We start from the raw sequence: 13,971 nt of genomic DNA on the forward strand, positions 1-13,971 counted from the left end.
ACAAAAATCCTCACCACTGGACCAATAAACAACATTCTTATCAACAGAGAAAAGATTGAAGTTGTCAAGGACTTCATTCTTCCTTTATCAACTATCAACACTCATGGAAGCAGCAGTCAAGAAATCAAACGACATATTGTATTAGGTAAATAGCTGCACAAGACCTTTTATAAGTGTTGAAGAGCAAAGATGTCAGCTTGAGGACTAAGATGCTCCTGAACCAAGCCATGGTATTTTCAATAACCTCATATGCATGCGAAAGCTGGATAGTGAATAAGGAAGACTGTTGGAAGAATTAATGCTTTTGAGTTATGGTGTTGGAGGAGAGTATTGAAGGTGCCATGGGCTGCCAGAAGAAACAATAGATCCGTTCTGGAAGAAGTGCAGCTAGAGGGAAGAAGTGCAGCCAGAGTGCTCCTTGGAGGCCAAATGGCCAAACTTGTTTCTCATAATTCGGACATATTGTCAGGAGGGACCAGTCTCTGTGGAAGGATATCATGTTTTGTAAGGTAGAGGGACAGAGAAAAAGAGGAAGACCCCCAACAAGATAGATTAGCCAAGTGGCAGCATCGATGGACTCAAGCGTGGCAACAGTAGTGAGGTTGGTCCAGGATTGGGCAGTGTTTCGTTCTGCTGTGCATAAGGTGACTATGGGTTTGTACCAACTCGATGGCACCCAACAACAATAACAGTCATCACCAGCATTTTCAAAGCAATAGAGAAGCAACTATCAAAACAGTTTCTGCACCGAAAGTAATTTACCCATGAGACCAGGATTCAGATAAACAACCACACAGAGTATAGAATAAAGGAGGAATAATTTAGCCACTCAATGTCTTTAACAATTTAGACCTAAAACAATGATATTAAACTCCCATGTATTTTACAAGTGCACTGATGGTTTTTACAGGGTATGTCAGGCCAACTGATGACTGACAAGAAAATATAAAATGAAACTGAGTGGATGTGAATTTTCTCTATCAGCAGGGTGGAGGGTTTGGGCAACTGGCTAGACCAGGACCTGTGGTTTCAAGACTACACATATCTTATCTTGCTACTTCACCCACTGAGCCCCCAACCAAGTTAGAGAATCACATAATGGGTAATTTTAGCTAGATACATCTCTGGTGCAAAATGACCCACAGTTCTTTGTACACAGCACATTGCTTTGATATTAATTCTCTTAAGTTTAACATGGCTTTTTCTAGGCAGTGGAAATGAATAAAAAGCTTGCTGCTGAGTTGGAGGCAGAGGGGACAAATACACAGCATGCAAGTCAAGGACCACGCCATAAAGAAAAACGAGATTATGTCTTTATAGAATACTTCACTTCTTTTATTCTGAAATACAGTGATACAATGCTTTGCTATATACTCTATAAAAAAGACACAACGATAAGTCAATAGAAATAGAAAACAGTTTAGAAAATAAAAGTCTTTTTTTTTTTTTTTATTCCTAAGAGATGCTTACAAAGATATAAAGCAGAAAGTGGACTGGAATTTCTAACTGCAAGCTAAAATCACTCAGCTTTCTTTAAGGTCAAGGCTGAATGTTAAATGCCTAAGACTTGTGTCTGTGTTGGCACTTGGATAGTAAAAAAACAGACAGGCCTGATGTTAATAGTAACAACAAAGTCAATGATTCTCAATATAGAAGCTCAAAACTCCAAAGATTTCATCCTCTAAACTAAAATGTCTCTTTGACATGTATCTCCATGTCTGATTTATACAAGATATATACTGCTATTTGAAGTTTTCCTGATGGTGTTTTAGTGCAAGCAAGACTACCCCTCATTTTCTGTATTGTCATGGGAAAATCCATTCTCTACAGAACTGAGATATACATTGGACAAATCCTATAATACAGTCTTTTTAAAGCTCAAGTCTGAGACCCTAAAACAATATACAGTCAGATTCATGGCCCATCTAACTCAGCATCTTCAAGTTGGTCCCTGTATAATCCATAGAAACAAACATGACCCTCATCAATCTTATTGGCAGGCTTTATAAATGGACAAAGAAATAGGAAGCTCTTATTTAAAGAATGAAATAGAATCCAGCATCAAGTCAAGGGTGAGGCAGGAGAGGCACCTACAACACAAGCTTTAGGTAAGTGCTTATAATCAACACATTACATATGCATGGGGGTACGTGCCTTCTTCAATTCTGAGTCCTAGTGCCTGTCCCCTCACCTAGTTCTGGCTTTGGTTGAGTCAAATGTTTAAGAAAATCAGAGGGAATGGGAACAAGGAAAACAAACCGATTTTCTAACTGCTGTGGCCTCTGAAGAAGAGATGACAGTGTTAACAGTACAGCACTGTTGACTAGCTAGTCTTCTATTGGACAATTTCTTGCTATATGACATTATTTCTGGATGTTCACTGTGGAAAAAGGTGTTCATTCAAAAGCTACCTCGTTGATGTTTATACTAACAAGTAATTTTAGGGTTAGCTGTCAGCTTTAAAAGTAGTCATAATGACATGGGTTAAGGATTGGTCTGTTAACTGCAAGTTTGATGGTTCAAACCCATCAATGGCTCCACAGAAAGATGAGATTTTTTGATCCTGTAAAGATTTATAGTTTGGGAAACCCTAACAAAGAGTTCTACTCTGTCCTATATTGTTGTTCAGTGCCATCGAGTTGTTCTGACTAATAGTGACTCAGCACAACCTTCAGTATGGATTACATCTCAATGTAAAGAAGACAAAAATCCTCACCACTGGACCAATAAACAACATTCTTATCAACAAAGAAAAGATTAAAGTTGTCAATGACTTCCTTCTTCTTGGATCAATTATCAACACTCATGGACGCAGCAGTCAAGAAATCCAACGGCATATTGCATTAGGCAAATCTGCTGCACAAGACCTTTTTACAGTGTTGAAGAGCAAAGATGTCAGCTTGAAGACTAAGGTGCGCCTGACCCAAGCCATGGTATTTTCAATAACCTCATATGCATGCGAAAGTTGGGCAGTGAATAAGGAAGACCGTACAAGATTGATGCTTTTGAGTTATGTTGTTGGAGGAGAATATTGAAAGTGCCATGGGCTGCCAAAAGAACCAATAGATTTTTGTTGGAAGTAGTGCAGCCAGAGTGCTCCTTGGAGGCCAGGATGTCCAAACTTTGTCTCTCCTACTTCAGACATATTGTCAGGAGGGACCAGTCACTGGAGAAGGATATCATGTTTGGTAAGGGGGAGGGTCAGAGAAAAAGAGGAAGACCCCCATCGAGATTGACTGGCAAAATGGCAGCATCAATGGGCTCAAGAGTGGCAACAATAGTGAGATTGGCCCAGGATCAGGCAGTGTTTTGTTCTATTGTACATAGGGCCACTGTGAATCAGTACCGACTCAATGGCACCTAACAACAATAGGGTTTTTAAGGAGTGGCTTGTGGGCTTGAACCACCAACCTTTCAGTTGGCATGCCAGTGCTTACCCTTCAGGGCCACAAATAAGACTGCTACTATTTGAAATAGACTTCCTGGAGGTAGATTTTTGATTGGCTTTAAGATTTATGACTGCTTTGCTTTTCTAATTTCTTCATAGGGAATCTTTGCTATTTGGCATCATTAAATGGGTCAAAGCAAATTAGAAATCAAAATAAGATGTATTACATTTCTTTGTTATACTATTGAAGTATTCTTTTCCAGGGGTTAACAACAAATTGTAAAAGAATCAGGTATGTAGAATAAGCACTGGACTGCTAACCTCCAGGTTGGTGTTCAAACTCACCAATCACTATTTGGAAACTCTATACGGGGACACTATGAGGGTCACTATGAGTTGGAACCAACTTGACGACCCTTAACAACAACAACAATGAAACATGTGGGATCCTTGCTGGGACAATGGTTAGTGCTTAACTGCTATCAGAAAGGTTGGCTGTTCAAATCTACTCTAAGGCAATGTGGGAGAAAGACATGGCGACTTGTTCCTGTGAAGATTACAATCCAGACAGTCCTGAGGTGGTGGTGTGCCATGTAGTTGATTCTGACTCACAGTGACCCTGTATAGGGTTTCCAAGGCTGTATATCTTTACGGGAGCAGAAAACCTCATCTTTCTCCTGCAGAACTGCTGATTGTTTCAAACTGCTGATCTTGAGATTAGCAGCCTGATTCATAACCCCTATGCTATCAGAGTTCCTTAGACAATCCTATGGGATGGTTCTATTCTCTCACGTGAGGTTACTATGAGTCAAATATCAATTTAAGGCATCTAACAACAAGGAGAAAACAGCTACTTTGACAACTGCTTCACTAAACTACAATTTCTTTAATATTAGTTCTCTGCTGAAATTTCAACGGTTTATTTAGAAAATGAACTTACGTTAAAGCTTCAGAGTAATTATAATGAGGAGACACTCCCAGAAACTTCTGTACTTCATCCATTACTGTAGCTGGATCAATTCTTAGCTGTTGCCCATCGATAATTAGCAACTAAATTACCAAAGGAAAGAACAAAACAAAAAAGACAATGCATATCAATTGTAAAATAAAAAATTCTACACTGTGAACTCATTCAATGTGAAACAGGGTCCTGAGGGGATTTGCATACATTGCTGTTAGACTTAACCAGTTACTCTTCATTAATGACCTAGAATAAGAAATGTTACTCCAATTAAATACACTCATGTTTTATAATCTGAGAAGTATTGTAATCACTATGAAAACTTTCAACGAAGTCATTTGAGGGGTCCTAGATAGCTTAGCAATGTGAATACAAAAATCACAAATGGAACTCAAGATTAAAAACAAAGCAAACAATCATTCCATCATCAAAGCTGGAAAGAAATGCAGTAGAAAAGAAAAAAGTCTAATAATAAGACCAGATGTAATGAGATGAGGACATTATTCTTCACATTTCATTTTAAGAGTGGTTCTGTAATGTTTTAAGAAGTGCTTTGATGATCTACTAGGGGAAGAAAGTAGATTTTCAGAGAGCCTGAGTACGGGCAGAAGCTCCTCAGTAGACTAATGGGGGGCATTTGCTTGTTACTTTGGTGAGGGAGAGGAGTGGATCCAGCAAAATAAGAGGACAAAGTACCATGGTAGAAAGCAACAATGCTTGTAATGCAACCCTTGCCCATACTGTTTCCTAATACAGTGTTCCATTTAATCTAGAGCAGTATTGTCCAGTTCTGAGATCATAGACATGTTCTACATATGCTGTGTCTATTACATGCCTGGGGTCCTGGTGTGGTGCTGTAGGATAAGCACTGGAGTGCTAACCACAGGGTTGGTGGTTCAAATGCATCAGCTACTCCTCGGAAACCATATATAGAGTTCCCATGAGTCAGAACCAACTCGACGACACTTAACAACAATAACAAACAACAATGTGTGACTATTGAGCATTTGAAATGTGGCTAAGGTGATGGAGGAACTGATTTTTGAATTTTATTTAGCTGTAGGAGAAGCGTGGACCTGTTAACTGCAAGGTCAGCAGTTCAAACCCATCAGCCACTCCTCAGAAACTCTATATAGGGTTGCTATGAGTTGAACCGACTTGACAGCACTTAACAACAACAAATGTAACTTTAAATACGTGGTGGTGGTTGTTAAGTGCCTTCAAGTCACACCATCACATTTGGTGTGACTGGATTGTTTATGGAATCCACTGTACAGGTTGATTTTACAATTTAGGTTAATGCTAGTCCAAACAGAGGAACAAAGAAGCCATGAAAAACATAGAACTTATCAAAAATTGAACACGGTGGTTCAAAAGGGAAATAATACCACTTAATTAAACAAAACAAGGTTTGTCTTTTTTGGTTAAGAGGTTTTCAAGCATTCTTCTCAGAATAAGAATCAGGGCTCTAAGGTGTTTGAAGCATTCTACAATCAGGAAAGATATGCACTAGAAAATAAAGCAAGGAGAATTATTCTGAAATACTCTTAAAAAGAAATTAAGCAGTTTTTTCCCCCCAAACCTCTGCTTATCTGTTATTCTTTGCCATAATTTCATTATTTACAACTAAAGAGTAAAATCTAGTAATGTTTTAATGAGTGAAAATTTCCTGTGTCCTAGAGGCAAAGTCATTAACTTAATGAGATGGTAACATGGTGTAAATGCTTATTACTCTGTACCTGAAAGGGGGGGAAATAAACCAGCCATCTCTCGATGTGGTTGGCATACCACCCAGGGACCAAACATCTCTTCTGCAAGGCTTTGAGCTCAGAGGGTGCGTGGGGACTGGCTGAAATTACTTCGTAGAAGGTAAACTTCAGAGCTGTTGGGTCTTCATGAGATCGCTGATGCTGGGATGAAAAGGTAGGCAATTAAACTAACTGGAACCATAGGCATAAATAATTAAAAATCAATCTTTGTGACAAGTCTCAATGCTATGGAAGGAGTGCCTCACTGTTGGAGATTTACTTGTTTTGTAATTAATAAAGGATGAAAATATTTGCTTCAAGCATCAGGACTGGAAGTTATGGTACTGGTTAGAATGTATTTTTGACAACTTATTTTGTAGAAGCTGAATCCTTATAGATATGACTTTTTTTAACCAACCTTTTTTTTTTTTTTTGAGCTGGTTTCCTCAGTGTATGTAATTTATTCTGGAAGTAAACTTTTGAGCCTGAACTAATGCTCCCTTTTCTGCCCATAAGCAAGCCTTCTATCAAGTCCAGTGACTACCCATAATTCACAAAACACTCTACTAGTTCTGCTGAAGAGTTTTGCTCCATCTAGTAATGCAGTTTTAGATTAGAAATGCTCTGCTGGCTACTTTAAATGGAGAAACTACTGAAAACTCTGACATGTACATTATCTGAAATTCACAGCTTTTATCATATATTACCTAGCGTCTAAAAGCCAATATTATCTTATCTAATGGTAACCTTTGTGGTGAGTCAGAAACCATTTATTGTGCAGAAAATGCAGAAAGCAGCAATCCAAATAGGAAAATGTTTCATAATGGCTCAGGCTCAGGCCCATGGGTTTGAGGAAATCACCTTTTCCTTAAATTGACCAATAAATATTCAGGATTAGTGGTGGGTTTGTGGGTGTTTACCACATCTAGTTGAATAGCAAGTCTGCTGGAATTGGAATTCAAATTATTGTACTTCAAACTCTACTGGACTTTGTTAAGTCCTGCATTTTGCCACCGTGGAGTAATTTATTTGCAATATTTAGGACGTTTTGTTAGCTCGCAGCTTTGAGACATCCCTTTTTCAGTAAATTCTCAATTTTTCAGGGGCTAAGTGGTTGCCAAGCTGCAATTTTCTTCTTTCTATTTGAGTCAATTAAGGTTTATTTTTCTTTTCTCCAGGTACTTGGTAGAAAGAAGTAAAACGCTCAAAATCAAATCAGTCCCTTTGCAATTGCTGTGCATTTTACTTTAAAAAGACGACTTCAAGAGTTTGACATGAGTAATTAACTTGAACTTGTGGATTTCATGGGTTTTAGTTTCTCAAGATGTCTCTAGTCCCTATTATGCAGATTATTATCAATAAGTCTGTTTTAAGATTCTATTATTTTATGACCTTCCTCACTGAGCCCCAGCTACAAAGCCTTCCCTGAGAATCTCTTCCTCTTCTTGTGAACGGGTAAAACTGCTTTCTGTTAACAACAACAACCCAGAGCTCAGAAACATTCTCTACAATTATAGGTTGTCAGGAACTTTGCTGTTGGAAATTGTATCAATGAAATAGGTGCATCCCCCTTTTGCCCGAAGAAGTTGAGCCATGTGGGTTGCTTTAACATGGAAGTAGCCTTTTTCCAACCAGGTGCAGAGTTATAGATAAGGGATTTATGGAGTCAACATTCTACATTTTATCTTGACTGTATAGTTTATGAGGAAATAGGACCCTTAGTTGGCTTTGCAGCCATAGCCTACTGTTAACTGCTTTCCACATAATCCTTCTTTGTACCTCTTAACACACCCTTTCATTTTAATCTTACCTAAAATTTTCCCTTCACACATCTTATAAAAATCCTGTCCCTCTTTCGTCTTTGAGGGAGATCTCATGGTTCCTCTGGTATTTGGGTTTCCTTGCTGCTGCCAGTTAATAACCTAACATGTCTTGAGACTTGTCCCTGGTAGTCATTATCCGACTAACCCCCACAACATATTATCTGTAGCTCATGTGCCATTTAGTACTTTGTAACTTGGATACTGGTTATTTATACATATTTCCCCAGCAGTAGCATCTGCATTGGAAAACAACATCCACATTGAATTTACCTTAGAACAATACTTGGCACACCAAAAATCACAGAGTCAGTTTCAGATCCTGGATACCCCACGTATGCAGAATGGAACTGTGCTCCATAGGGTCTTCAATGGTTGATCACTACTCATTTCTTGTGAGACCTCTCTGAGTGAATTCACACTGCCAAACTTTTGATTAGCAGCTAAGTTTGCTAACCATTTGCACCACCCAGCAACTCTACATTGTACTTCTTGTTGCGGTTGTTAAGTGCCATTGAGTACGTTCTGACTCACAGTGATCCTGTACAGGTTTTCTAAGGAGTGGCTGGTGGGTTTCAACTCCTACCTTGTGGTTCAAAACGACCTTACAGTCCTGCACAGCAGGCATTGAAATTATTTGATGATGATGAACACGCGAGCATCAGGAAAGTGTGGTTTAAATGACAATACTAAGGAATGATTAATTAAGGACCCTGGAGACTACAGGCTCTTATACCCCATTAATTTTTTTACCCTTTCCTGTTTATTATAGGAGAGCATGGTGGCTCCATATGATAAGCACTGCACTTCAAACCACAAAGTCTGAGGTTCGAGCCACTCCCTGGAAGAAAGATGAGGCTCTCTGCTCCTGCAGATTTAAAGCCCTTCTTTGTACCGCTGTACAGGGTCTCTGTGAATGGGACCCAACTCAACAGTGGCTTCTAACAACAACAACATGTTTATTCTAGCTGCTCTGAATTGAGACTTTCCATTTGGTAATAAAAGTCACTGCAACAGATTTTTTGGGTATTATTTTAATTATATGTTACAGTAAAAATGTATTTGATATATTGTTGTTGTTGTTGTTATGTGCCATCAAGTCGGTACCAATTCATAATGACCGTATGCACAACAGAATGGAACATTATCCAGTCCTGGGCCAACCTCATTATTAGAGTCCTAAATTATTTCAAAATCATTGTTTCTAAACTGATTTTTAATCTGAAGCATAAGAAAGAAATTTTAAAAGAGCAAAGGTTTAGACTGGTTAGGCTTTCAGTAATGAAGAATTCTTAAATCATTTTGTCATTAATCTGTTTCTTCTGTTGTGTGCTGACTCACAGCAATTCTATAGGGTAGGGTACAACTGCCCTATAGGGTATCCTAGCCTGTAATCCTTATGGGAGCAGATCAGTAGGTCTTTTCTGTAGCAGAGTGGGTTTGAACTGCTGACCTTTTGGATAGCAACCAAGCACTTAATCATTGCCCCACCAGGAGCTCTTTATGAGCAGGGGACAGCAGCTATCCTTAGTGAGATGGAGTGGTGATCTGCTTCTGAAAATCAGACAATGAAAGAAAGCCTTACGGGTCACAGTAGCCTGGTCTTTAGCTGAACATGGGGACGGCATAGGACCAGGCAACATTTCGTTCTGACGTGCATGGGGTAACCATTGGTAAGGGACCAGCTTGATGGCAGTTAACAACAATAGAGCAGAGGTTGGAAAACTAGCTAAAGGGTCATTTCAGATTACTGTCTGTTTCTGAAAAGTAAGTTTCATTGGGACACAGCCATGTTTATTCATTTATTTATTGTCTACAGCTGCTTTCATGTTGTAACAGCAGAGTTTCAACAGAGACTAGATGGCCCACAATGCCTGAAATATTTTCTTTACAGAAAAAAAATCCACCACCTTATGTTTTAGAGAATCAATCATAATCCTTGTGGGTAAAACTGAGATAATAATAGCAGCATTACACATGTGTTAGATGAAAATTAATGATTTTAGTTGTTATAATATTTTAAGAATGCTGATGTGTAGAAGCACAGATAAATATACATCGACACAATATTGTATGTATTATGTTTTAATTTAATTACTTCATTTTATTAAGAGAAAATATAAGTCGTTACTGGTGTGGGTTACCGTGCTGGACTGCAAAGTTGGTTTGAACCGCAAGGCCGGCAGTTCAAGCTAACCAGCTGCTCCTCGGAAACCCTATACAGGGTTGCTATGGGTCGAAAGTGACTCGATGGCACTTAATAGCAACAGCAATAGAGACAAATAAAATTTTATCTATTTTTCTCCTGTTACTGAACAACTAATAAATCTTTTTGTTTTGTTCAAGAGCTGAGGAGGTAGTTATTGCTTAAAAAACATCCTTCAATCTTCATGCTTCCTTTTTATATAAGACTTTCTTTCTGCTGGTTTCTGTCTGCATTGTCCTTACCTGGTACCAGGAGTATGCCCGATCTGATGGGTCAATGAGGATGGTGATGATCTTGGCTTTGGGGACCAGAGAAGCAGCTCTTTTAGGAGCTTCCTCTGAGTGGAAGTAATTGGCACTCTTCTCAAACAGAAAGTCAGTGGTGACATTAGATGGGGCTGGGAAGAAATCCATATACCTAGAAAAGGAACATTTTTCTCAAAAGAAGACTCTGTTTTCTACTCTTGTCCTGGTGACTGATGATATTAAAGATGTCCCACAAATTCATTTGTTTTCTAAGCAAAAGATATTTTCAAGATACTTGTCTCAGATAATTAGCAAGAGAAAAAATCCAGAATGCTAATAATAGCTTTAGAAAAAGTTTTTCTAAATATATATATATGGGTTTGTTTTGCTTAATATCAGGAAAAAAGAACTAAAATGTAGACACAGAGTGATAAAACTGCAATAATAACCTAATTACATAACATGTATCTGGATGTAGAAATACAGTAAATGGTCAACCAAAAAGAAAATTTGTTAAAGACAGATGTTATGCTCAGCTCAAAAGCATTTTAAAAGGCTTTAGACAAAGCATTTTGTGTTTCATCAGAAGTAGTTTCCACTTTCACTAATGTGATGTGCTGATGTTATAATGAACCTTAAAGTGCTAAAGTGTAGGATAGTTTTAGTGTAAACATTGCCTAATTGCTTAATTTTTTTTCCATTTAGAAAAACTTATGTTCTTTTTAGAATAACAATAAGAAAATTTAAAAGCATAAATATTTCAAAATATAAAATCCTAACAAATTTCTTAAGGTCCGGTCCAGTATCTTCAAGTATGGTGAGAATTTAAATCACCAGTAGAATGGACACAAGGAAAGCCTGTATGCTCAAGGACTGAAGTGAAGGCTATAACTGATTTTGTTACTTTTTCACCTACACAACTCTTGTCAAATATAACTAATTCAGCATATGGTAGTAGATGTTTCTGATGTGCCAAGGGACACATTTTAGAGGAAAGAGGGCCATTTTAGAGATAACATACAGATTTAATTTCTGAGGAAGTTTATATCTCATAATAATAGCCTTTATGTTACATAAAAAAGGAGTCCTGATGTGGGCTGTGGGCTAATGTGCTGGACTGCAAAGTCAATTTGAAGCACAAAGTCAGTGGTTCAAGCTTACCAGCCGCTCCTTAGAAACCCTATATAAGGTCGCTGTGGGTCAGAACTGACTTGATGGCACTTAACAACAACAATAATATAAAAATAGTTTACTCCCTTCAATTCATAAGTGTTGATGCCTTTGTGCCACCAGGATAAGGCAGCTCAACAATTAAGGAACAAATGAATCATTAACATTTATGTGATGACTTCTTTTTACAATATGTTGGTTTTCTTTTAATCATCTCATATGAAAAAGCTTCTGGTAGGATTCCAGCTGTTAACATATTGTAGAGTTTGGCTGGTACAACAAAGTGATGTCTTGAGACTCTGAGCAGTAAGGAAATCATATTATGCTTTCTGTAAATTGCCTTGCTGATGATATGTCATCTGGTATCTTTTAAGGGAGAAAGGGATATGCAAATTTTCTGGAAAGTTTGATTTGTTCTCTGTTTTGATGTACATTCTATTTACAGAAGGTGCCAAATTTCAGGCTTTGTCTCATATAGAAGCACACATTGATTTTAAGAACTCCTGGTGTGGTGCTGTAGGTTCAGCACTTGCCTGCAAACCACAGGGTCAGCAGTTCAAACCCACTGATTGCTACTCAGAAACACTTTATTGGGTCACTATGAATCAGAATTGACTTAACAGCACTTAACAACAACAAGATTATCTCAACGGTCAGTTTGAACCACAAGCCACTCCTTGGAAACCCTATACAGTTAACGTCATTTTATTCTATTGTATACTAATCTCATGTTTGAGCCATTGGTCAAACAGCTGCTGAGTAACTGATGGGTTCATGATTCTCATGGATGTTACTTAGTATCACATAATCAATATTTTTCACTGTATAGAAGAATTAGTAATGAAAAATATAATAATTAGAATATATGTAAATCCTAGTAGATGGTCAAATTATGTTCAACCCATTTATCTCTCCATTCAAAACTTTTCCAGTCATCAGCTCTGGAAGGTTTGACACTTTTAAAGTTGAAATCTTGCATTATTACAACACATGTTGATATAATATAAACAACTCTTTATGCTCAAATGCATTCAAAAGGATTATCTTCATGCTATAGAATTATTATAACAACTTTACTCTTTTATATCATTCTCTTATCAGTAGTAGGTATTAATGGCAAGACTTCTAGGTACTTTATTATTCATTTTGCACCACTGATTTCTACTTAATTGATATATTTTATGCTTGACATTTTTACATTTAATTTTAAGATAACTATTTTCCTCAGATGTTTAAAAGATTTCTAATTTTAATTCAAAGGGCAAAAATTTAATTTAATTTTATGATGGCTTTTAAAACTTTTATTACTCATTAAATATACACACATATATTGTTCTATTTATTACTTTATGTCTTTTTAACTTTTAGGCCAAAGCAAAATGTAAAATTATATGTGGGCTATAGCAACATTTATGCAAAGTGTATAACAAGAGAAGCATGAATTTTCTTAAAAATAGAGAGGAATAAAATGCCCAGTTAATAGGCTATATATCTCTGCCCTCATATCTATAGCTAATATAACAAATAAAAAAAAACAATTGAAATTATATATGAGACTCTTGAGTCAACAAGTCCCTTTAAAAACTGAGAAGAGTCTGTCATGAACAATTTCTGTGCTTTTTAATATTATTCAATCAATTTTCCATCATACAAAAGATAATTTTACTTGTGGTATAACCATATGTTTATAACTATTAGTACTAATTTTATACTGTGTACAGTACATAAACTTTTAGATTTATACTAATAACCCATCTTACCAATCAATCCCCCTGTGGTAGTTATTTCTATTAAAGAACTGTACCTCCTCAAAGGTTTTTGGGCTGGGGGAGTTACTAAGGATGGAAGGATGCATAACCAGGAACAAATACAAAGCTGTGGTACCTGCAAAGAAAAGAGAGGTGCAGAGGTTAATTAACTGAAGGTATAATGTTTTAATATTGTCATTTCAAAGTAATTAAAAGGCTAAATATTACAATGACTCAAGCAGATACATCTTAAGTTCCCCTTGAATTAAATTAATTAGATATTCAGTATTTAAACATAAAAAACAGATCATAAAATTTGGAGAGTGTGGTGTGAGAATAATTTTGTTGCACGGTTTGAGAAAACTAGCTTTTGTTTCTAGCTCAAGCATTGATTTGCTTAATAACTTTGCCTAGTTCTCTTTGTCTTAGTTTTTAAAATGGAAAATCACATGTACTGCTTACTTGAAGAGTTGCTCTGAGGATGAGAAGATATTTACATATTGTTGCTGTTGTTAAGTGCCTTTGGGACCTGGTATAATGTTTCCAAGGAGCGACTGGTGAGCTTGAACCACCATACAGAAGGCTCTTTGTGCTCTTTGATCTTCATCAGTAAATGTTTTAAGTCCTCTTCACTTTCAGCAAGCAAGGTTGTATCATCTGCGTATCGCAGGTTGTTAATGAGTCT

The 13,971-nt window shown here is 37.2% G+C and overlaps 1 protein-coding gene across 1 annotated transcript in view; it reads right to left on the minus strand.

Moving 5' to 3' along the window:
- NDST3 (N-deacetylase/N-sulfotransferase (heparan glucosaminyl) 3) overlaps positions 1-13,971 on the minus strand; it is a 382,934-nt gene that overhangs the window by 36,999 nt on the left and 331,964 nt on the right. The window contains exons 9-12 of the mRNA XM_006874590.1: positions 13,299-13,422; positions 10,366-10,540; positions 6,089-6,259; positions 4,329-4,438 (exon numbers count right to left, since the gene is read on the minus strand). Of these exons, the coding sequence (XP_006874652.1) occupies positions 4,329-4,438; positions 6,089-6,259; positions 10,366-10,540; positions 13,299-13,422 (580 nt within the window). The remainder of the gene's footprint in view (positions 1-4,328; positions 4,439-6,088; positions 6,260-10,365; positions 10,541-13,298; positions 13,423-13,971) is intronic.

The sequence above is a fragment of the Chrysochloris asiatica genome, unplaced genomic scaffold, assembly GCF_000296735.1.
Source record: "Chrysochloris asiatica unplaced genomic scaffold, ChrAsi1.0 scaffold00288, whole genome shotgun sequence".
NCBI classification, from domain to species: Eukaryota; Metazoa; Chordata; class Mammalia; order Afrosoricida; family Chrysochloridae; genus Chrysochloris; species Chrysochloris asiatica.